Source organism: Hemitrygon akajei, chromosome 14, assembly GCF_048418815.1.
Source record: "Hemitrygon akajei chromosome 14, sHemAka1.3, whole genome shotgun sequence".
NCBI classification, from domain to species: Eukaryota; Metazoa; Chordata; class Chondrichthyes; order Myliobatiformes; family Dasyatidae; genus Hemitrygon; species Hemitrygon akajei.
Genome location: NC_133137.1, coordinates 104,523,444 through 104,550,110, shown reverse-complemented (window position 1 = coordinate 104,550,110; position 26,667 = coordinate 104,523,444). Strand labels below are relative to the sequence as shown.

Here is a 26,667-nt window from a genome sequence, read left to right as displayed (position 1 = left end):
GAAGATAAAACAGAAAGGAACTCCTTCAAAAAAAAAGAGTACAAAAGCAAAGCTGCTGCAAGGCATTAAGAATAGCCATGGGAAGAGCAGAGGGCATTTCTATTTGCATGCAAGATCAGAGTTAGGATTCATTGCTGAAAAACTTCCTTACCAGGGAATGGCTAGAGAATTGAATATGTAGCAACAGGGAGTGGTCATGGTAAATACATTACTTGGGCAAAGATAGTAAAGCACAATAAAGAAAGATAAACAACACACACAAAAAAATTCTCCAGAGTTGGAAAATGATTGCCATATCATATCTGTGTCCATTTCTAGTTATAAAAGAACAACTTGCAACCCTGTGTAAATGTGTTTTAAATTTTCCTTGCCAGTTAAAAACAGACTATTCTTGGTCTGAAACATCGATAGATGTTTCCTTTCCATAGATGCTGCCAGACCTGCTAAGTTCCTCCGCATTTTGTGTGCGTTATTCTACACTTTTTTTTAAACTACTGTTACGAAGGTGAAGCAACTCTGAGGGGCCGAAGGGTACAAAGTCACCCCCTCCTTTTTGAGAATTGCAAGATCGCTATTATTTCGGGTCTGAGACCCAGGAAATGAGAGAGAGACACCCAGAATACACAAGGTTTGGAATGCGTCCTGACATCAGCGGAACGGAACCACTGATAACTGCCATTGTCTCTTGGAGACGGAATTGTGTATTGAGTACTGTACTATTCATTGAAACCCCTCGGGACAACCAGAGTGGTCTGGTTGAGGGATTGTATCATCCCAACCTGATTGACATCTGAGACCCCGTAAGTAAGGATAAAAGAGGGGCCTGGGGGAACACCCCTTCAGACGCACCAGGAGAAACGCTAGAGATCCAGGGACAGCGTTTTATAGCAAAGCTGGTGAGAGCTCGTGTGCGTCCTCCCTTGCCTGGGTGGCGGGCTCATCACGGAAGAACGGTTTAGCTAAAGGAGAGGTCACACTTGAACGGCCACACCAACGAGACACCGACAGACCAAAATCATAAAGGAAGGTTGGAAAAACCCGTAGCGGTAACTGTTCCCATTCTCCTAATCACTCTCTCTCTCCAACAATTGCAATACAGCGGTCCCCAACGGCTGCAGCCTGTATGAACTGAACGAACTATATATTTCCATCGGACAATACATTATCCCCTAGACAACGATAGAGCTTATTTCTTATTGATTATTATTATACCCGCACTTTTAGATTTAGTATTGACAACGTATATTATCTGTATATTTGCATTGATATTATTTGTGTATTTTTACTAATAAATACTGTTAAAAATAGTATCATCAGACTTCAACGGACGTCTCTATCTTTGCTGGTAAGTAACCCAGTTACAGGGTTCGTAACACTACCAATTCCCATAACTAATATACAGTTGAAGTCAGAAGTTTACATACATTTAGGTTGAAGTCATTAAAACTCATTGTTTAACCTCTTCATATTAGCAAACTATAGTTTTGACAAGACGTTGAGGACATCTACTTTGTGCATGACAAGTGTAATTTTTCCAACAATTGTTTATAGACAGATTATTTCACTTTTAATTGACTATATCACAATTCCAGTGGGTCAGAAGCATACAAACAAAATCAAAAGAAATCAGCCAAGACCTCAGAGAAAAAAAATTGTGGACCTCCACAAGTCTGGTTCATCCTTGGGAGCAATTTCCAAACACCTTAAGGTACCACGTTGATCTGTACAAACAATAGCATGGGACGCAGCCGTCATACTGCTCAGGAAGGAGACGCATTCTGTCTCCCAGAGATGAACGTACTCCAGCGCGAAAAGTGCAAATCAATCCCAGAACAACAGCAAAGGACCTTGTGAAGATGCTGGAGGAAACAATAGACAAGTATCCACAATAAAACGAGTCCTATATCGACATAACCTGAAAGGCTGCTCAGCAAGGAAGAAGCCACTGCTACAAAACCGCCATAAAAAAGCCAGACTACAGCTTGCCAAGTGCACATGGGGACAAAGATCTTACTTTTTGGAGAAGTGTCCTCTGGTCAGATTAAATAAAAATTGAACTGTTGTTGGCTATAACGACCATCGTTATGTTTGGAGGAAAAAGAGTGAGGCTTGCAAGCCGAAGAATACCATCCCAACTGTGAAGCATGGGGGTGGCAGCATCATGGTTCAGCAGTGTTTTGCTGCAGGAGGGACTGGCGCACTTCACAAAATAGATGGCATCATGAGGAAGGAAATTTATGTGGATAAATTGAAGCAACATCTCAAGACATCAACCAGGAAGTTAAAGCTCGGTCGCAAATGGGTCTTCCAAATGGACAATGACTCCAAGCATACCTCCAAAGTTGTGGCAAAATTGCTTAAGGACAACAAAGTCAAGGTATTGGAGTGGCCATCACAAAGTCCTGAACTCAATCTAATGGAAAATTTGTTGGCAGGACTGAAAAAGTGTGTGCGAGCAAGGAGCCCTACAAACCTGACTCAGTTACACCAGTTCTGTCTGGAGGAATGCAACAAAATTCCAGCAACTTATTGTGAGAAGCTGGCGGAAGGCTACCCAAAATGTTTGACCCAAGTTAAACAATTTAATGACGACGCTACCAAATACTAACGAAGTGTATGTAAACTTCTAACCCACTGGGAAAGTGATGAAAGAAATAAAAGCTGAAATAAGTCATTCTCTCTACTATTATTCTGACATTTCACATTCTAAAAATAGTGATCCTAACTGACCTAAGACAGGGAATGTTTTCCAGGATTAAATGTCAGGAATTGAGAAAAATGGAGTTTAAATGTATTTGGTAAGGTGTATGTAAACTTCTGACTTCAACTGTAACTACCTGCTTCTAATTCATGCAGTCAGTGGTTGCAGATGTACCTATCGAGGTATTGCTACAGATTAAAAACCTTCACGTTCTTTCCCTCTGAGCTGTGGAGCAGCACAATTTATTAATTTCACCAACTCCTTTGCTTGCTTGCTTGTAGAAGTCCAGATGACCAAATTCTATACCTTTTCAATTGTTAAATTAATCAAGGACTAAATTTATGGAATGGAGAGAAATTTGTTTTGCTTCAATCTTAGGTAATGTGTCAATAAAGCAAAACACTGCTACCTTTAACCAAAGATCATACGGAATCTAGTTGAACAGCATGAATGTCCCACCAGCAGTACAGCTGGAAACAGATTCAAATTAAATTTCTGACTCTTTCACAGGATGTATCCAAATTAAACATTTGACTCTTTCACAGGTTTGAGATGAAGTGTTGAAAACTATGACCATGCTACACGTTTTGAGGTGCTATGGGATAACATACAGATTTGGGACATCCTGGATGTATTCAAGCAAGCATTGAAAGAAATGGAGACAACAGTTAGATAAGCACAAGATCTGAAACATCACTAAGAGTATTAACACCATAGGAACCAAGTCTTGGACATTTTTGCGAATGGAATTAATGAAGCAGTGATCCCTATCATAGCACGTACGCAAACTTGAAGTGCATGATCGCCAGAAGTATGATAAGGAAGGCCAAATCAAGTAACCAATTTATATTGAAAATAACAATAGAAGGTAAAATACACATGAACTAACTGCACCTAACTAGATGAATCATATATAGTTTTCAAACTATCAGAGATTTTTCTCATGGGTACTGAAAATCTCAACACTGGCATTACAATATTAGTTGCGTGCAAACAGGAATTTAAATGACACTGGTCAGATTGCACAATAAAGCTCAAGGAGTCAACCACTTCCTCACAGTTGCACTGCCAAAAGATCAAGATGTGATGTGATGGGCATGTGAAGTAGAAGTTAGAAATGTAGAAAGATAAGCAAAATTGTTCTAGATTAAAGATCAAATTTAAATGACTGGATTTACCTAAACTAAAAGATTGATATGCGTTAGATCAAGAGCTCAGGGCCTGATTTAGTTGTATATAACAAACATCCATGTAACTCTCATAATGAACTAGAAAGCTGTCAAGAGCCAAGATTCACCTGAAGGTGAAGACTACATCTGCATTGTTCAAACTACAACTTGAAGAAAGAGGGCGGCCAAGTATTGGAGGTATTAAAAGGAAAAAGGCATTGAACTAGCTTGCATATTGAGCAAAAAGATTTCAAAATGTAATTTAATAAATGATTTGAACATAATGATTGTGGATGACATAAAAATTGGCCATTGTGATTAGCAAGAAAGTTGTCAAAGGATACAGTGGGACAAACAGTTAGAAATATGGGCAGAGAAATAGTGGGTGGAGTTTACTCTGGGAGGTGCAAGAAGTCAAGAGGAAGGTAAACAGTAATTAGCATACCCCTACCAGCAGAGATGTACGGAAGAATTGAGGAGTGTATAAAAGTCAGGAAGTCATACAATTTCATAGAACTTTGGTTAGGCAATATTTGGAATATTGTGCAGAGTTTTAGATGTCTGGGATGTGGAGGTTTGGATGGATGTTATCTGCATTGGAGAGTATGAGCCATCAAGAGAGGTTAGACAAACCTGGATTATATTCTCTGGAGCACGGGAGGCCAATAGGAGTATATGAAATTATGAGAGATATAGGTGGAAATAGCAAACACCAAAGGGCAGAATTTCAAGGTCAGCGTGAATGTTTAAAGGAAAGTTTTGAGACAGGTAGAAATACATGTGACAAATAAATAAAGCTAATTTTTAGTCTTGCTTTAACCATAGAGAGTGATAAAGGCATGGGTTTAGTTAGGCTTGCATCATGCTCGAGGCAGCACATTCTATGTTGTACAAATATCAATTCATTAAGATGGCATCTTTGGAATATGTGGAGATTATTGGATATCAACAGAATCAAAGGTTGACACTGTTATTGATGTTTGCTTAACTAGGATAGATCTTCACAACCTTTGAAAAGTTGAATGCTTTCGAGCAGAGGTCTGGAATATTTAATGATTAATAAGCACCAAATACTTCTCTAATAGAACAGATGTTTACTTGCAAAGGCATAAACTCCACACATTTTCTACAAGATAATGAATGGACAATTTGATCCAAAATCTGAAAAATGCTGTCAGCTAACGAGATGACATTTTAGTGTGTGGAAAGGTAGCAGAGACAAGGAGAATCTAAATGTACTTTGACAAATTGAGCAGGAACATAACTGAGGAAAGACAAGCATGCATTCGCTATGTCAGTAGCAGTCTACTTGGTTATGAAACAGATGCCAAAAATCTCATCAGTTAAGGTCAAGGTTAAATCAGTGTTGGGTGGATCGAACTCAAACAATTTGACATAATTGAAGGCCTACCAAGACTTAATAATAGTGTTTTATTTTTGCCATCCTTAAGCAAACCATTAAAACTATCAAGCAAATTGTTTGATCACAAGACAGTTGACAGAAATAGCCTTAGTTTGTATTTCTTGTTATATACACCTGTTAGGGTGCATTCTCCAGATACCTTATGAGGTAACCATAGCCTTCAGCCAGGAGCAGATATCATCAGGTGGTTCCCAACCTTCACAGAGTGTTTCGGCCCTTAACCATGGCACTCTCCAGTTAGTGGGCCGGCAGTGGTGGTCAAATCACTGCCCATCTGCTCCTGGCTTCCAGCTTCCCTCCTCTCGCCTACTCCAAATCCAGCAAGAGGCTCATTCTGCCTCCTCCCCCATCCTACAAGCTGCTTGTTTTTTGCTCCTTTCGTCCAGGTCCAGAGCTGACAACAACCGTCATGCTGATTTGGCTGGGAAACCACTGCAGCCAATCTCCACAGGGAACAACCATGCCTGCCATCCCTTGTCTTTGCACTCCTGCACCAAGGACTGGTACTTCAAAGGCCTTTCTCTCGTGGGCCTCTTCCTATCCCTCTCCCACGGCACCGTCAGCTCAACCAGAATTATTTTCTGGTCTTCAGTTGACCACAATACAATGTCCGGGCAGAGGGTTGTGTGCACCACCTCCGGGAACTGTAGCCTCCTTCCCACATAGACCCTCATCTCCCAGGACCTGGCTTTGGTTGTTTGGTTATGAAAGGCCTGGCTCCCTCTTTGATGAAGGTGATGGCCTTCCTCAAATCTGTGCCAGCCGTCCTCTTCTTGCATCTCTCTCGCTCTGTGTGTCAGCAAGAGCCAGCAGCACCTTATCATGGCACCACCTGTACCGTCCTTGAATTAGAGCTGTTTTACACCCGGACATTTTACGAGTCAGTGTCCCCTTTTGACCACAGAGATATTAGGAGGTTCACTCCCATAATAAATAGGGTGGGGGAGATGGTGCACCCTGTTGGAATCCCCTTCTGGAGATCCTGCCAACTAGTTGTGAAATGGGCTTATGTAAATCTGAGTTTGAATCCTCCTAGGTAGCTGGTGATCATGTCTCAAATAGCCACTGGGATGTAGTAGTGGTCAACTCCTTCTAGGATGAGGTACTGTGGAATAGACCTGTAGGCGTTTGCGAGGTCTAACCAGACAACTGTTAGGTCGCCTTTTTTCTGCTTGGCCTCATGGATCAAATGGCTAATCACTGAGGTGTGTCTCAGACACCCTGAAAAGCCTGGAATGCGGCCTTTCTGAATGGATGTGTTGATATAGCGGTTCTGCGTCATGTAAGAAGTCAGCCTTCTTGCAAGCACAGAAAACAAAATCTTATATTCCACATCCAGGAGATAAACTGTCCTAAACGAGGCAATTGTGGAAGAATCCTCTTCCTTTGCAATAAAGCATCCCTCTGCTAATTTCCAACTTGATGTAATAGTATCTTTGGCCCAGATCTTTCTCATGACCTTCCACAGCCCCCGGAGTTTTGGGCATTTCTTATACACCTTATAAGGTATGTCGCTTGGGCCTGGGACAGCTGATGCTTTAGCTTTCTGGATGATGTCCTGGATTTCCTGCCATGTAGGCTCCTTCACATTCAGTTCAATTGATGGTTTTTCCAGTCTACGTATAGTCCAATTGGTTCCTAGTCCCTTACCCCTCCGTGGGCCGCTGCGTGCCTCCCGCATAAACCCCTCTACCTCTGGCTTCAAGCTGGATAGTTTACCAGATTTTTGTTGGCCAAGAAGAGCCCTGGTGAAGCTGAATGGATCTCTCACAAACCGTGTTTGCCTTTTCTCTTTCTTCGTTCTTTGCTGTCGAAGATGTTCTGCCCTCCAGAGTTTAAACAGCTGTTCCCACAGCATGCTGGTTAAGTCCTTGATACCTTTTTTGCCGGTGAGCTGGTTTTAAACCTCTTGTTGAGCATCTTTAATTCGCCTCTCAAGCGACAAACCTCCCTTTCCCTACTATTCGGCTGCCATGGTAACTCGGGCTGACTTCTCCACTCCATTGAGCCAAATCGTTCCTTAGCTAGATTGTACGCTATGGCTGTGAGTGAGTCGATCTTTCTGTGTACTGGACCTGCTAAGGCAACTTCCATGATGCCGTCTGGATCATCATCGACCTGCATCCAGGCGACGTCGCCTGACGATCTAGGCCATTTGATCCTGTCTTTCCTTGACGAATGGACTGGGGTAGCCGAAGGGGAACTCACTTGGTCTGTTGTTTGTTGCTGAGGTGAGTCAAGTGCAGAGAGATCTTCAGCTCTGTGGGGTGCTTCCTGGTTGACATTCTCCTTCGTCTCACCAGATACTAAGTCCTTTATTAGTAACAGATGGAGTGACAAAGTTCAATGGTCAGAACTTTATACAATTTTCAAGGATCACAAGACCCTGCAGGTATTTTTGTTGAATTTGGTGGGGCTTGGGGGAGGAATCTCCAACTACCTCAGTTGGAACAGAGATGGGCATTCACCCTGGTTACAAACAACTACACTCTGCAGCATAAGTGTAGCCAGTATATGTAAACACAGATCAGGTAGGCTCTGCCATTTTGATAGAGCATTAAACAACTTCAGTCTTGATAATAGTGCATTATTATCGCAGTAATAGTGTGCAACTATCATTCCAAATTTGCAACTGAAGAAGCTCCAATAGATCAGGAGCTGGGTCACATTCTTCAGAGTACACAATCTCAGATAAATTCTTGATACCACGGTATTGGCAAGGCTGAAATAGTAACATTTCTGGGCAACAACAATTCAAGCCAAACGTAGATCAGAAATTTTTAGTACTTGTGTGACATATTAGTGCAATCAAGGTGTCCATTAACCCAAGGAGCAGATCATAACCAATGTTCAGAAAATAACCATTCAGCTCATTTAGTCTATGCTTGCTTCTAGAAGCTTCTTGGTCCTTGAACCAACTGCTAAAAAGTATATTCTATTTAAACACCTTGATATCTCTATTATTATCTAAGGGGGACTAAACAGCACACCCTACATAACTTTATGGTGAAGTTCTTCATCTCTGGAACCATTCCAATATATGAGAAAACAAGCAACATACAATTATGAAGTTTAATATCCAATATGCCCATGGCCAAAACCACAGTTGAGAGAGTGTGCTCAGTGATATGCATTAACATTGTCATATCATTTCCTATAGTCAGTTATCATTAGCTGGAAAGATTTGACAACAGTAAAATTTAATTTTGATCACATTATAAAGACTTGACTGTGCAACAACATGTACAACTTACCCCAGAGATATCAGCAACACGATGGATTGGCACCTCCTTCTTACTGTGCAGTCCTTTTGCATTCTTAATGGCCCTAAGATAACAGAAGCAAAAGAATGGGTTTAAATGTCAAAGATATCCCTTTGCCCATTCCATCCCTCACCATTCTGTATAATTTGAGCAAAGTTTGATCTAAAATATTAACTCTGCATCCCTTTGTCTGAATGCTGCCTAAACTGGCTTCTGATTTTAATAAATTTAGATTATACATTCAAAATCAGCATTAAACTTACCAAAAGCAAACTATGCACGCACATAACAAAAGGACACACACGCTCAAAGGAAAGATCAGTGACCCATATCTTTAACTCTTTTGCACCCACCGTTGTAAGATCTACAATTTATTATTTTTGTTGGTGCCACAGATAATTCCAATACAGAAACAAAATATCACATTCCCAGAAGTACAAGGCAAATTCCCTTAAGGGGGTGCCTTGGTAATGTAGTAGTTAGCGTGACACTATTACAGCTTAGAGTATCGGAGTTAAGAGTTCAATTCTGACATCATCTACAAGGAGTTTATACGTTCTCCTCATGATTATGCAGTTTTTCTCTGGGCACTCCAGTTTCTTCCCACAGTCCATAGACAGACCAGTCAGTAAGTTAATTGGTCATTGTAAGCTGTCCTGTAATTAGGCAAGGGTTAAACCAGGGGTTGACAGGCGGTGCGGCTCAAAGGGCCTGAAGGCCCTATTGCACACTGTATCTCAACAAAAAAAATATATTTACATTCAATAAGTTTAAGACTTTTGGTGATAATTTTATGATAAAAGGCATTAATTAAAAAGATCACCATCTGATTAGGAACTAATCTGGTTTACTGGTGGTGCATGCCCTCACAGTAGAACAAAAATGAACATTCAAGCAAAATCCTGGATTAATGTTACTGCTTTAGTGTAGCAAAACATCTTAAGGCACTTCTGAACAACAAGCAAAATTTGACATCAGTAATATTATGCAAGCAACCAAAACCTTGGTAAAAGGAAAGTACTAAAAGTAGTATCTCAAAGTAGTAATGAGGTACAATGTAAAGATTTGTAAATGAATACCTTAGCATGGAATATAGGTGCCAATTAAATATAGAAAGCAATTTAGGGTTTTATAAAAGAAAACACGAAATGCTGGCAGAACTCAGCAGGCCAGACAGCATCTATGGGAGGAGGTAATAACCACGTTTCAGGCCGAAACCCTTCATCAGGAGTGAAGTAACATGGGATGGTCGAGGGGGGATAAGAAGTGGGGGGAGGGATGAAGTAGAGAGCTGGGAAGTGATAGGCTGGAGGGAAATGGGCTAGGGGGAAGATGGAGAATTATGGGAAATAAAAGAGAAAGAAAGGTAGGGCTGGGGGGAGAGATTATAGTGAGGGGGGAAGAAGAGAGAGAAAGAGAACCAGACTAAAATAATAGATAGGGATGGGGGTATGGGTGGGGGGGCAGGGGTATCAACAGAGGTCAGTGAGTTGGATGTTCATGCCGGCAGGAAGGAGGCTACCTAGGCGGGAAATAAGGTATTGCTCCATCGACCTACGTGTGGCCTCATCTTGACGGTAGAGGAGGCCATGGACAGACATGTCGGAGTGGGAGTGGTCTGTGCAATTGAAGTGTGTGGCCACAGGGCCTCCAGGCACTCATCCCTGCAAACAGAAGAAGTGCTCCACCTGCCCCCACACTTCTTCCCTCACCACCATCCCAGGCCCCAGACAGTCCTTTCAGGTGAGGCACCACTTCACCTGCGAGTCAACTGGGGTGATATACTGTATCCGGTGCTCCCGATGTGGCCATTTATACATTGGGGAGACCCGCCGCAGACTGGGAGACCGTTTCGCCGAACACCGGCGCTCGGTCCTCCAGCAGTGGCAGGATCTCCCTGTGGCCACACACTTCAATTCCACAGACCACTCCCACTCCGACATGTCTGTCCATGGCCTCCTCTACTGTCAAGATGAGGCCACACGCAGGTCGATGGAGCAATACCTTATCTCCTGCCTAGGTAGCCTCCTTCCTGCCGGCATGAACATCCAACTCACTGACCTCCGTTGATACCCCTGCCCCCCACCCTTACCCCCATCCCTATCTATTATTTTAGTCTGGTTCTCTTTCTCTCTCTTTTTCCCCCCTCACTATAATCTCTCCCCCCAGCCCTACCTTTCTTTCTCTTTTATTTCCCATAATTCTCCATCTTCCCCCTAGCCCATTTCCCTCCAGCCTATCACTTCCCAGCTCTCTACTTCATCCCTCCCCCCACTTCTTATCCCCCCTCGACCATCCCATGTTACTTCACTCCTGATGAAGGGTTTCGGCCTGAAACATTGTTATTACCTCCTCCCATAGATGCTGTCTGGCCTGCTGAGTTCTGCCAGCATTTCGTGTTTTTTTATTTATTTCCAGCATCTGCAGATTCACTCGTGTTGCCTTAGGGTTTTATAATGTACACAGGAGGTTACAGCATCAGAGACCATGATCAATCCAACAATGGTCTCTCTTCCACGTCAACACCTGCTACAATGAGACCCTAGTTAATTTCAGCAGGCAGACAGCTGAAAAAGATGCTCTATGCTTTGTCATGGGAGAAGATTGCCAAGCAACGAGAGGAAACATTAAAGGATGTGTGCAAAGCTTCCTTGAAATACAACATGCATTTCCTGGCAACATCTGGCTCAGAATCACTGAAAGCAGAGGATGATGTTTTGGCTTCAAGAATGCATCATGAACACACAGAAGTTCATTTAAGTCGCATCATGTCACCTCACAGACTATACACTCACCTACCTACTCCTTCAGTGACCTCCTGCTGTAACTGTGGAAGTGCCTGCTGTTACTACAGTCGCCTGGTTAGCCATTTCAGGACCCAATCACAGAACCTACATAACCAGAATGGAAACAAGGTACCCTCCATCATGAGGGATAGCCTAACAGAAGGAATAATAGATAGATTTTGCACTCCTAGTTGCCATCTAGAGCAAAACTAGAATGTATGAACAAGGGTGGCTACTGGTAGTGGGAAATGATAAACAGGCACGTCTGAAATATTAGATAAGAATCGCTACTTCCAGCCACTTGTTCTTTTACAAAAAGTAAACTGTAATATAAAATTGAAATTAAACAAATAATCTTTGCATGAGAAATGAGACCAATTTAATTGAGTGGTAGTTATTCATATACACCAAACTATAACTGGATGTATATTAAATAGATGTTATTAGCACAATATTCACTATATATTAGGAAACTACTGAGGATAAAGTCTGGAGGTTTGCCTTTGAAAACACTGAGCTCTAAAAGCAGCCACTTTAACTCACAGCAAGCAACAATTTCAGACATGCAATTTATAAAAAGATTTCACTCCATCTAAAATTATATTGGAAGCACCAAAAAGCTTTCCTATGGCATTAGATGTCCAGAGCAAATGAGTCTTCAAATGTGGGTTCAAATTACTACTATCTTCAAAAGTAAGTTACTTACTTTCAAGTCAAATTTGAGTGAAAAGAAGAAAAAACACAGGTCTCATCAGGACTGAGACATAGATACATGTTACTCTATCTACATGCATACTATGCAAGTCTTTTACATAGTGTTCTTCAGATCTGCCAAACTCCATTAAATTGTACAAGAGCTCTGCAATGTTGCTGTTTTTTTTAATTTCAAGATTCCATCAGGTCTAAACTTATGAACAGCAGCATAAAATTTACATTTGTCCATCTTTTTGTGCAATATCACCACAGTTCCACCAAGATAAGAAATATGTATTGAAGCTGTCATTTTAATTCAAATCTGATCCAGGTTATAATTTTCCAAAGCTTTTACCATTAATTTGCTCTGGATTCCAATTCCAAAAAAAAAGGAGAGAACGTCTTGCTACATTCCTGGTCTCCTGCATATCATTAATAATCACGTAATTGTTAACCCTTAATATCTACTCCATTACACAGCCAATTTAAGGGCACTAACATACATTTAAAAAGAGATTCCATTCATTTATGGCTATAAACATAAACTGAAAGTTTGTTTAAATAGCATAACTAATCAGAGCCATGCTTCAAACATATTAGTTTAAGTAGAATTTTTACTGATTCATCTTAGTAACTTCATCACTATCATACAGTAACATTCCAAAACATGAGAATGGCTGAAATATATATTAATTCAGTATACAATTACAATATGTATACAAGACTATAAAATAAAAATGGTACAATTCAGTATTACCAAGGAAGATTGAAAAAGGAAAGCATGATGTTCAATTAAATCAAGAATAATGCAAATTGAAGAAAACGTGTCAAATCAGGACATTGATTGCACCCTGCAGGCAGAACCTAGGTACAATGATGAGAAGGAGGTAGCGGCAAACAGCAATTGAGCAAGTCATGGGCATTAATCATTTCAACCAACAGCATGCTCAGGATGGTTGTCAATAAAAGGTGCAGACAGGGTTAAGATATTGATTAATGAGTGGAGAACAGCGGAAAATAAAACATCAATGTCAAACTATAATACATGATTAAAAAAAGGAGCAGCATTGCAGTAGACAAAACTAAATAATCTCACAACCAAATGATCACATCACTGCTTTGCAGTCCTGCCAAATCTAGACACAAATGGTGATGGACAATAAATTAGTAAAATTCCCCATTCTCTACCATGGCAGAGCTTGGCATTAGAGAACCAACAAGTACAAGGCATTCTCAGCCAAAATCAAAGAGTGCATGATTCATCCTGGCTGAGATTTCTGTCATCAGAGGCCACCATTCAGATATTCAATTAATTCCACACAATATCAAGAAACAGTCGAGAGCACTGATAGGACAAAGATCATATGACCATACATTAAATATTTGCCCTCCACACATAATCATGGTACTGTGTTTTGTAGATCAGTTGCAGAAGTGAGCAGAAAAAATGACAGATGGAGTTTAATCCCAGCAAATGTGGGGCGTTGACATCAGGAGTCAAATGTAAAGGAAAAGACATACAGATAATGGCAGGACCCCAAATTACATTGATGTACAGAAGGACCTTGGGGTCTAAATCTAGGGCTCTCTGAACGTGGCCACAGAAGTGGATAGTGTGGCAACAGCAGCATGTGGCACACTTGCCTTCATTAGTTGACACACTGAGTTCAAGAGTCATGAGGTTCTGTTGCAGCTCCATAAAACTCTGGTTAGGCCACATTTGGGGTATTGCATTGTCACTCCATTACAGGAAGTAGGTGAGCCCATGAAGAATGTGCAGAAGAGGTTGACCAGAAAGTTCCCTGGATTGGGAAACAAGTGCTATAAGAGGTTGGACAAAGTAGGATTGTTTAATCTACAGTGGCTCAAGCTGAAAGGAGACAAGAGAAGATTATAGAATTACAATGGGCATAAAATATACAGCTGGTATCTTTGCCCCCAGGGTCAAAATGCCTAATACCAGAGACCATGTGTTACAGGCAAATAGGGGGCAAGTTCAAAGGAGATATGGAGGGCAAGTGATTAATCTTATTTACAGAGTGGAGGGAGTCAGGAATGTATTTTCAAAGGTGGTGGTGAAAGCATACGATTTCAAAAAGCTCTTAGATAGGCACATTAATATCCAGAGATTGGAGGGATATGGACTAAGCGCAGGCAGAAGGGGTTAGGTATCATTAGTGGACCGAAGAATCTGTTCCTGTATCTACCCAGCCGTGCTGCTACAGTTGCAATAATAACCTTTTTTTTAAATCACTAATTTTTATTGCAACACCAACAAATTACATTCAATACAACCAGTTGCTGATTACATTTTGACTGTTTAACCCAGCCACCCCCACCCCTCATCTCCATCCCCCTCTCCACCCCTCTCCCCACCAACCAACTGAATAGTAGTGCATACACAGACAGAGCATTCCTATTTTAACAAAAGATCTTTTTAGATATCAAATTTGTCCACATTAAGATTGTGTTTGGTCGTTCATCATTTACTCTCGCTGATGATAATTCCAGGTAAGAACTATCCAAAAAGCTCCAAAGCCAGTGAGTACTTGAAATACCATGAGGAGGTTTCCAACGCTGGACTACAATCTTCTTAGCTGCAGTCAAGCCTGCCAGCCAGATTTTGCGTGTTTTTTCCGTAAGGGAAAGGTGGAAGTCATCATTTAGAAGATGTACAGCGGGGTCCATTGCTAACCCCCATTAGTTCTATAAGAGTACTGATAACCTTCCCCTACAAACCAAAAACCCCTGGACATTCCCATACACATGTATAAAAGAGCCAACAGTTCTGCGGGGGCAAAATGAGCGATATAGGTCAGGAACCAGTCCCATCTGATGTCTAATTCTCGGTGTTAGATATGTTCTATGACAAAATTTCAAGTGTATATACCAATGACTTGGGTTTTTCGAAGCACTGGCAGCATTATCCCAAATCACATCCCAGTCTAAGTCTTGTCCCAATTCAGATATGTCCCTATCCCAGGCTTTCATTCCTGATCTGGGCATATATTTCTGGGAGTTTAATTTATCATAGATATATGACACTATCTGTCTTGGAGCACTCTGTATCGGATAAAGTGAGGAAGGCCCTGCCCCAATGAAAGCTACAATTATTACTAAGCAACGCAGTGGTTTAATTATTGGGTTTCGCTGAAACATACGTTCATAAGTGTTTTATATGCATAGAAAGGTAAAATATGTACTATATACTAAGACAAACATTTGACTAACTGACGCTAAATAATACCGGATGTACGTGTTCTGACTTACTTAGTAAGCGAACAAGAGAACTTCTGATTTTTTTCGATTCCGATCCACGATAACCTACGCACATCCTCCCATATACTTTAAATCATCTCTAGATTACTTGTAATATCTAATACAATGTAAATGCTATGTAAAATAGTTGTTATACTGCATTGTTTAGGGAATAATGACAAGAAAAAAAAGTCTGTACATGCTCGAACAACAAGTGCTGGAAGAGCACTTCCGGGTTTTCGCGATTTGTGGTTGGTTGAATTTGTGCATGTGGAACTTGCGGATAAGGAGGGCCAACTGTATTAACTTTAATACCCAAGTAAAGGACCTCTTTTTTAACCTTAATCTGGGGAGGGAGAGACATCTTGCTTTTATCTTTATTAATCAGCATCAGTGCTGATTCTGACAAATTACAAGTAACTTTGTATCCTGAAAGAAATCCAAATTGCTCCAGAGTTTTTAAAACATAGGGAAGAGTTTTTGAACATTTGCCATATAAACTAGTGTGTCATCCGCGAAAATATTTCTAAGTGATATCGAATGTGATGTTGTACCAATTGTAATAGGGGAGATCTGAGGAGAGTTTCTATTAAATGTGCAAGCAGTTCAATAGGTATAGTAAAAATTAAAGGAGACAGAGGGTCCCCTTGTCGTGTGCCCCGTCCTATGTCAAATAACTAATAAATTTATTGCTGAACTTAAATTCTTTTACAAACGTGTAGAACTCTCCAAAGATATGGCCATTCAAGGAGATTGAACGCTTTTTCAGCATACTGTCTCAAGACTACTGGCTAAGATTTTGGGAAATATCTTGAGGTCGGCATTTATCAAGGAGATTGGACGGTAATTGGCACACTCCAAGGAGTCGTTACCGGGCTTATGTATAACTGTGGTCAGGGCTGTGTTTAGATCTCTATGGAAAGCGCCATTTCCAATAGCACAATTTAATGTTTCTAACCATACTGGTCCAAGAATATCCCAAAGTGCTAGGTAAAGTTCCACAAGTATGCTGTCTATACCTGGTGTATGCCCCTTATTTGTAGCTTTGACTGCTTTAAGTAGCTCATCCAGTGTAATAGGAGAGTCTAAGAGTTTTGGTGTCCTCTAATGACAACATAGGGAGGTCTAATCCACTAAAAAATTCTGTGAAGTCATTCTCAGAAGGAACTGAGCCACTTGTATACAGTTCTTTAAAGTAATTTTTGAATGTTTCATTTATTTCCTCTGTTGAAGATACTACTCCACACTTAGCATATCTAATCGCTGGTATAGACCTTTTAGCTTCCTGTTGTTTGAGCATTAGTGCCAAAAGACAGCTGGTCTGCTGCATTCTGCATAATACTTATGTTTGGTTATATGGATCATATATTCTGCCCTGCTTCTTAATAAATCATTTAATTCTGAGCTCGTTTTGTTTTGTTATGGTGTATCTCCTTTTCAGATCATTCTCCAAAACCTTACATTGTTCTTCTAGGGTGGAAATCTTTTGAAGCCGGCTTTTATGTAGGTGGGAACTGAACCATATGGCATTATTTCATAAGAAACCCTTGATGGAAGCCCAAATCACTGTCATATCCGAACGACTATTTTTATTTAAACTTATAAATACCATCAGTTTTGTTCTCAGTTGTGTTATAAATTCGGCAATTTTTATAAGTTAAATCTCCACCTAGTAGCCTTATTTTTAATTCTGCCTTAATTAAAAGTAGATATGACTGGGTTGTGATCAGATAGATGTCTGGGCAAAAATTCTTTTGAGTGTACCAAAGGCAGCAAACCGGAGGATATAACAATGTACTCTATCCAAGAGTAAGTTTTATGTCTTGTGGAGAAGAAGGTATAGTCTTTAGCAGATGGATTATGTACCCTCCACACATCAGTTAAATTTAAATCCATTAGAAAGAGGTTAAGTGCTTTGGAAGCAGATTCTTGAGAGCTTGATATAGTTGAGGAAGATTTATCGATGTTATTGTTTACCAAAGCATTCATGTCCGAACCAACATATAGTTGGTAGTCACTTAACTTCAGTAATTGTGGGAAAAAATTCAACCTCAAATGTAGTTGGGGCATATAGGCTAATGAATGCAATTTTTTTACCCTGAATGGATGTACAGCGAAAAGCTAGACGTCCTTCATTGTCGGCACCAGTCCTTTCAATTGATACATTAATACTACGTATCATTAATATCATAACTCCTTTCGTATGAGTACCATCAGCTGATGCCACAACGGGTTTATAAAAGTGGTTTTAAACCCTGGGAATGTCGTTAGGGTTTAAGATGTGTTTCCTGTAACAGAGCGATATTTATTTTCTTACTGTTTAAGAAATCTAAAACCTTTGAATGCTCTAACATTAAATGATACAATAGTAAGATTTTCTAATTTATCTGTATTGCTCATCTTCCCCTGGATATGTTGTTGTAAGTTGGTGGTGGAGCCCTGCGTTACCCCCTTCCCACCACCCCTCCCATTCAACCCTTTACTTTGTAACATCTGTGAGTGTCACTTAGCAATGTCAGACACTGAACATTAACCGCGCCCCTCTAGCACCAACACATTAGAAAGGCAAAGCAGTTCTCATAGACAATCATAACAAGAAGACAAGAAATAAAAACCTGGTCAAACCCGTTAACCTATATAATTAAAACCATCCTTGTCTCAAATATAGTATAACACATAATCAAGACCCCAACACCTCTCTTGCGGGAGACTGTTGCTTAGCGATGACGCCAGTGACGTCTTATCTGGTGCCCAGGAACGTAAACAAGTCAACTGGAGACATAACCCAAGATGAACATGTACAACTAAAGTTATTCAGAACAAACTGCTGTTTTTCAGCTTCATTCTTGAAGTATGACATTTGGGGGTGTTGAATATCACCTGAGAAAGTAAAAGATAAAAAGTATATTCTAGGCGGACTTATATCACCTTACCATGTACTAACAAGTTAATTGGGCCATGACCTTAAAACTCTGACCTGCAATAGATAGATAGATAGATAGATACTTTAACTAACTAACTAACGGAGATGGGAGTAGACTCTCACATGGTGGATTGGATAGTGGACTACTTGACAGATAGACCTCAATATGTGCGGTTGGGAGACTGTAGGTCTGACACGGTGGTCAGCAGCACAGGAGCGCCGCAGGGAACCGTACTCTCTCCGGTCCTGTTCACCCTGTACACATCAGACTTCCAATATAACTCGGAGTCCTGCCATGTGCAGAAGTTCGCTGATGACACAGCCATAGTGGGGTGTGTCAGGAATGGACAGGAGGAGGAGTATAGGAAACTGATACAGGACTTTGTGATATGGTGCAACTCAAACTACCTGCGTCTCAATATCACCAAGACCAAGGAGATGGTGGTGGACTTTAGGAGATCTAGGCCTCATATGGAGCCAGTGATCATTAATGGAGAATGTGTGGAGCAGGTTAAGACCTACAAGTATCTGGGAGTACAGTTAGACGAGAAGCTAGACTGGACTGCCAACACAGATGCCTTGTGCAGGAAGGCACAGAGTCGACTGTACTTCCTTAGAAGGTTGGCGTCATTCAATGTCTGTAGTGAGATGCTGAAGATGTTCTATAGGTCAGTTGTGGAGAGCGCCCTCTTCTTTGTGGTGGCTTGTTGGGGAGGAAGCATTAAGAAGAGGGACGCCTCACGTCTTAATAAGCTGGTAAGGAAGGCGGGCTCTGTCGTGGGCAAAGTACTGGAGAGTTTAACATCGGTAGCAGAGCGAAGGGCGCTGAGTAGGCTACGGTCAATTATGGAAAACTCTGAACATCCTCTACATAGCACCATCCAGAGACAGAGAAGCAGTTTCAGCGACAGGTTACTATCGATGCAATGCTCCTCAGACAGGATGAACAGGTCAATACTCCCCAATGCCATTAGGCTTTACAATTCAACCGCCAGGACTTAAGAACTTTTTAAAAGCTATTATTAATGCTTTTTGAGATAGTGATTTAGATGCATATCATATTTTTTACTGAGTTAAGTATTGTATGTAATTAGTTTTGCTACAACAAGTGTATGGGACAGTGGAAAAAAAAGTTGAATTTCCCCATGGGGATGAATAAAGTATCTATCTATCTATCTATCTATCTATTCATCCCCATGGGGAAATTCAACATTTTTTCCAATGTCCCATACACTTATTGTAGCAAAACTAATTACATACAATACTTAACTCAGTAAAAATATGATATGCATCTAAAATCACCCTCTCAAAAAGCATTAATAATAGCTTTTAAAAAGTTCTTAAGTAGTTTACTTAAATACATTGAGTCCTAACCCCGGCACTTTAACATATCTTACTCCTGGCGGTTGAATTGTAAAGCCGAATGGCATTGGGGAGTATTGATCTCTTCATCCTGTCTGAGGAGCATTGCATCGATAGCAACCTGTCGCTGAAACTGCTTCTCTGTCTCTGGATGGTGCTATGTAGAGGATGTTCAGGGTTTTCCATAATTGACCGTAGCCTACTCAGCGCCCTTCGCTCTGCTACCGATGTTATACTCTCCAGTACTTTGCCCACGACAGAGCCCACCTTCCTTACCAGCTTATTAAGACGTGAGGCGTCCCTCTTCTTAATGCTGCCTCCCCAACACGCCACAAATTCAGAAACACTACTCAGAAACAAATTGGCCCCTTAATTAACTAAGTATAAAAGTGTATCAAATGACTTTCCAATAAAAGAATAACCAGAAAACTTCATACCTAGGACATTTAACTTACCCGTGCCTGTTAGATTGCGCATACAGGCAGGTCCGAGCTCTTAATGCAGTTCCATCTCCTCCCGAAGGGCGTGTGGACTTTGCCCAGGGCCTTCTTCCATATCTCTCAGCATCAATGATTTCAGGGCTTCTTTCGCTTCCTCTGCCGAGTTAAACAACATCTTCATGCCCTTGAGATTCACTCTCAAAATCACCAGGTATACGAGGAATGTCGATCCCCTTCTGTTAAAGCTTAGCGCAAATCTCCCTGTATCCCTGCCAGGGCTGTAATCGGCGAAGAACTGCAGCTGGGTGCCATCAGGCAGAGTAGGTTTGGCTTTCCTTGTGCCCTCCAGGATAGCCTGCTAGTCAGTGTACCGTAGAAGCCTAAAGACCATGTCTGCGGTCTTGAAGTGTTGTTGGAAAAGATCCTATGTGCTCTATCAATCTCCAAAGGAGTGCTGTGAGCACTGGAATCCAATTAGGCAGCATCTTCTGGAGGTAACCTATTGGATCAATGCCCTCAGCGCCTGTCAGTAAGTTGACCAGCCGCACATTGTTTCTTCTGGATCTGTCCTCCAAGTTGTTTAGCTTCTTCCGTATCTTAGCCACCTTCGTGAGACTGGAGTTAGTAACCTTCTCATTCTTGTGTAAGCTAACCTGAATGTTGTCTATTTTGTTGAAGACTGTGCTAAAAAAATTTTTAGCATGAATGTCCGCTTGTTCCTTTAACGACCGGAAAATGCTGCCATTCTTTGCCATATGCTTCTGTATGGGTTCGAGACCCTTTTCCATCGACTCCTTTAGCAAGTGGGCTACCGTTTTTTGCAGCGATTCCATCTCCATTGCCATTGTTTGCTTAATTAGCATAGCTATTTCCTCGGATTAATCGCTAGCTTCATGTCGTCTGCTGGTATCTTGTTTCTTGGTTCAATTTGGATCTTTTTTTGAGGTCATGTCTTTAGTTAGAACTTTCGCCAACTCAACCTTGTAGTAAGACCATCTATGAGCCCTAAAGAACGTGAAAAAGGAGTGCTATATGTCAGCACTCAGTGCTGTGCTGCCATTTTGCCTCGTGCCTCACTGGAAGTCAATAATAGCCTTTATTATTGTTCACTCTGTCTTGTGTGCAGATAGCAAGAGAAATTGCTTTCAAATAGGTATGGTTCAGTCTACTCTCTTAGAGGCAAAGTAATGGAAGGCGCCATTGCTGATTATCATTTTCTTTGGAATTTGAACCCTCTTGAGTGCCACTACGTTTCTAAAGTCCTGGTGTAGCCCAACTCGCATATTATATATTGAAGACAAACAAACAGAAGAACATCCTCACTATCCTATTCACCCATGTCACGTTTTTCAAGGATCTATGAACTTGCACCCCAAGTCCCTCTGCACAAATCTTCTAAGATCCCTGCCATCTTATGTACATTGGACTAGATGATCCAAACTGCTTGTCTAGATTAAATTCCATCTACCACCACTCTGCCAACTTTCCTGTAGAACTATGCTTCTTTGTATCCTTAGCAACTATTCCTGCTACTTATAAATCCAGCAATCTTAAGGAATACCAGTAGGAAAGTAATGGAAGGTGCCATTGACAGTGCTGTCCAGCAGCACTTACTTCCCAGTTCCCTGATCACTGCTGCTCTCCCTGAACTTATTTGGAATTTTGCCACGACCATTTACTCCAGATCTGATCTCATCCTTGGTCCAAACATAAACCTAGTATTGAATTTATAAGGTATCATTTAATACAGTCTGGCATCAGACAGTCTGATTAAAACGAGGCCAGCAGACACCAAAGGATGCATCATTTGAAACATAACATGCAAAATGGAAGGTGGTTTTTTTCGGAGCTCAGTCATCCCAACTTCAGGGCATCACTATCAGAATTTTTGGGCAATGGATATAGCTGAACTAAATATTTTATCAATGGCCTTATAATTATGAGGCTAATATTCACTAATATGTGCAGTTCAAATGTATTTGCAACTCCTCAGCAAATAAAGAGATCAAGAAGACTCTGCCAAGGGTAGTCAAAACTGGCATAGACCACCTGCATATATACAGAGAGGAGGAGGAAACAGGCCAATAACATCAGGAGGGATCCCACCCTGCCCATCAACTGTTTGCCTTACTCCCATCCTGGAAGAGGCTATGTAGCGTCCACACTAGGACCACCAGACTTAAAAACAGTTACTTTCCCCAAATAATAAGACTGATCAACACCTCCATCCACCACTACTTGATTATTTCCTGTCAGTCACCTTATGTACAGATACACCTGTGCCTAGCATCACTTTATGGACATAAAATCAATGTATACAAGCTATTTTACATATTTATATTAATTGTTTTTAAAATTATTATGTTATCTTGTTATGTATTTTGTGCCACATCAGATCAAGAGTAACAATTCATTCATTCTCCTTTTCACTTGTGTACTGGAAATGACGTTAAAAGATCTCAAATCTACAAGGTACAAGTGGAATTATTTTCACTTTTACCTTGAATGTAGCTCCAAAGGCTCTGCGGAAGCACAGATCAGCACAGCTCACGTGCCAAAGCATTCAATCCTTCCACTACAGATTAAAAAATCTACAATCTACAAAATGTACTAAATGTATTGATTTTGATAACTGACAGTATCTCACAAACTCATTATCTGTAAAACTAAGTTGCAACAGGTAGCTGGCACATGGGAACATCACTTCTTGAAGCTCCCCTCTAAGCTGCAGATCCAAACTAATTTAGAAATACATTGCTATTCTATAGAATAAATAATGGAAGTCCACACAAACAGCAATATTGTAGAACATTCAAAAAAGCTACTGTTCCAGAGGTATCTCATCATCTCATCAAAGGGTAGATAAAAATAATCGAATAAAATGTCTGACCTGAGACCTAACATATCACTGGCAGGCAACTGGCATATGATCTCAAAAGATGGGACTTTATACATGAGCACCCATCATAAACTTATTCTCCCAATACTGGGACTCAGTAAATTACATTAGAAATCACTATTAATATCACAACACTGATAAAAGATTGAACATTTTTAATTTCTAAGTACGAGTTATATTGAAAATTTAAAATTGCTTTCTTCAATGAATTTTTCCCATTTTTCAATCTCACCTAACTCGTCAGTGGCACATTGTATTTACTGAAAATCTCTCAGGCACTCAATTCTAAGTAATGCAATGTGATAGCTGCAGTCTTCATTTCCTTATTTGACTGATTTACTTAAGTCATCAGATGTTTATTGAACTGAATCCATTTTAACCACAGTATGTCAAACCGAGGTAGTACATTCGATTAAGACAAATAAGAGATACAGAACTGCCTAAAAGGGAAAAGTATATATTTTAGGAATACAAGGTAGAAGGCCATCTCTAAAGGAATCTAAAGATGGCCCCAGGCTGTCAATCTTCAAGCATGTAGCACATGTGGACTGATCTACATTGCAATGCAGTCTTCCATATTGAACCAAATTAATAACCAAACTTAAAGAATACTGACGTTTGCACCTAAAATTAATTAGGAAAAAAATTGCTATTGATGCACATAACAAAAATTTCACCCAAGTCAGTCACAGAAACATTACTATGCATTTTTACACAGTTCTTCTCTTGGTACTAAGCCACCTGCCACTAAGTCCTTTAGAACCAAAAATTTTTCCACAAGGAATGTATACAAAAACAGCCATCTGATAACTTCTAACAATCAATGGATAGTTATAGCAGCATTGAATTAGTTGTTCCAATACAACATTGGCAAGAGCGGAAATGAAAAAGGGTCTTTGAAAAAGAAGTTTCCTATGTGTGTAACAGTATCCATCAACCTATCATTAGTTTAAAAAAGTGAACTATGGTGAGCATTTGAGAGGGAACAAATACTTGACTTGGTAACTCCTTTAATGATCTTTTCAATTTCTAACCTTCTTCTCATACATAGATAAATTACTTCCTGTACTGGCCTGTTCATTACAACGCTATTAATGGATTCTATGTAAAGCAGGCAGGCTGAACAGCTGGAATAGGTAGGAGGGTTTTTGGATTGTTCATAACATAACGCCTTCCTGCATGGTTCTCTACCAGTTTGACTCGTCTTGAAGTTGAATAATTCCTGGAAGTACATTCTGTCCTCTAAGTAACTTTCTACGAAAAGGCCAAATATGACTACAAAGTATGTGGCCATCTTGGTCTGCCCACTCTAGCTGGTTGAGAATGATCACAGCCTGGGAGAGGACAGTACAGCTTCCAAAGACCTCCACTATCCAGGTCATGTCTTCTTCTCACTACCATCATTGGGCTGGAGAGGAGATACAAAAACTTTAGGTCCCGCACCAGTAAGATGAGGGAAGTTTATTACCTGACAACCATCAGGTTCATACACCATTATTCTGAACTGATTCTATCACCTACAGACTCACTTTCAAGGATTCTACAAACTCATGTTCTCGGTACTTTTTATCTACAGTTTATCTTCTTTTGCACACTGGTTGTTTGTTAGACTTTATGTATAGATTATTTATAAAATTCTATTATATTTCTTTTCTCCTGTAAAAGTCTACAAGAAAAGGAATCACAAGGTATTATACATGATAAAAAGTTCATCCATTGATAATAAATTTACTTTGAACTCTCTCTGGTGCTACCATCTTCTCTTTCTTTCTTTTTCAATCTTTTTATTATTGTTATTAATATCAACGAATTAAAATTGATACATAGATAATGGGATTACAATCATACACATTTCAACTGAACATGAAAGAATACATAAGCAATGATTACAGTATAAATGAGTATTCCCAAATCATGGACGATACAATATACAAATAAACAAGGCAAACCTAGGTATATCATAATATATATTTTTTAAAAACAGAAAAAAGAAAAAGAAAAAAAATATGCAAAACAACTAATCTAATAATCTAATAACTAATAAGGGAAAAAAACAAAAAAAGAAAAAAGAGAAAAAGAAAAAATGGGGAAAAAAGGGCTGTTTATAATATCTCACAAAAATACAAAATCATCAGTGTCGTCAACTCCGATCCTCTCAACATATATAAAATCGAAACTGGAAAAACAAATAGGCTTGGAACAGGGTCATATTACATCATATGAAAATATTGAATAAATGGTCTCCATATCTTTTCAAATTTAATAGAAGTATCAAATACAACACTTCTAATTTTTTCTAAATTTAAACATAACATAGTTTGAGAAAACCAATGAAATACGGTAGGAGGATTAATTTCTTTCCAATTCAACAAAATAGATCTTCTAGCCATTAATGTAAGAAATGCAATCATTCAACAAGCGGAAGAGGATAAATGGAGTGAGTCCATCATTGGTAAACCAAAAATTGCAGTAATAGGATGAGGTTGTAAATCAATGTTCAATACCGCAGAAATAATATCAAAAATATCTTTCCAATATTTTTTCAAAAGCGGACATGACCAGAACATATGAGTTAAAGATGCTATCTCAGAATGACATCTGTCACAAATGGGATTTATATAGGAATAAAAACAAGCCAATTTATCCTTGGACATATCAGCCCTGTGCACAACTTTAAACTGTATTAATGAATGTTTAGCACATATATATGATGTATTAACTAATTGAAGAATTTTATCCCAATTCTCAATAGGGATAGTAAGGTTAAGTTCTCTTTCCCAATCAGTTTTAGTCTTATAAAAGGGCTCTGAACGTATCTTCATAATTATATTGTAAAGTTTTGATATTAGCCCTTTCTGAAAAGGATTTAGTTCAAACAAATTCTCCAAAATACCTGAAGACACAAAATTTGGAAAAGTAGGAAGTACAGTATTTAAGAAATTCCTAATCTGTAAATATCTAAAAAAAATGAAATCTAGGCAAATTATATTTATTAGATAATTGCTCAAAAGACATAAAACAATTATCCAAAAATAAATCGGAAAATCGTAGTAATCCTTTAGTCTTCCAAGCTGAATAAGCTTGGTCTATAATAGAAGGATAAAAAAAGCAATTGGATACAATAGGAATATTTAAAACAAACTAAGTCAACCCAAAAAATTTCCGAAATTGAAACCATATACGTAAAGTATGTTTAACTATGGGGTTGTCAATTCGTTTCGGCAATTTAGAAAGAGCAAAGGGAAGAGAAGTCCCTAAAATAGAACCCAATGCAAATCCTTGTACAGATTTAAATTCCAGGTTCACCCAATGAGGGCTAAAAGATATTTCCCAATCATTTAACCAACATATCAAATATTGGATATTAACTGCCCAATAATAAAATCTAAAATTAGGCAATGCCAATCCACCTTCCTTCCTTGCCTTCTGTAAATATATTTTACCTAAACTAGGATTTTTATTCTGCCATATATATGAGGAAATTTTTGAATCAACATTAGCCAAAAAAGGTTTCAGAATAAAAATTGGTACCGCTTGAAATATATATAAAAACTTGGGTAAAATAACCATCTTAATAGCATTAATCCGACCTATCAGAGATAAAGATAGTGGTGACCAGTTAGTAAACAAACATTTAATCTGATCGATTAAGGGTAAAAAATTAACCTTAAATAAGTCTTTATAGTTTTTTGTGATTTTAATCCCCAAGTAAATAAAAGAGTCATTAACTAATTTAAAAGGTAAATTTCC

General features: G+C 39.6%; 1 protein-coding gene across 1 annotated transcript in view; it reads right to left on the bottom strand.

The window, feature by feature from the left end:
- The window catches only part of snd1 (staphylococcal nuclease and tudor domain containing 1), a 1,008,210-nt gene that overhangs the window by 677,562 nt on the left and 303,981 nt on the right, over positions 1 to 26,667 (bottom strand). The window contains exon 14 of the mRNA XM_073066877.1: positions 8,548 to 8,620. Coding sequence (XP_072922978.1) covers positions 8,548 to 8,620 — 73 coding nt within the window. The remainder of the gene's footprint in view (positions 1 to 8,547; positions 8,621 to 26,667) is intronic.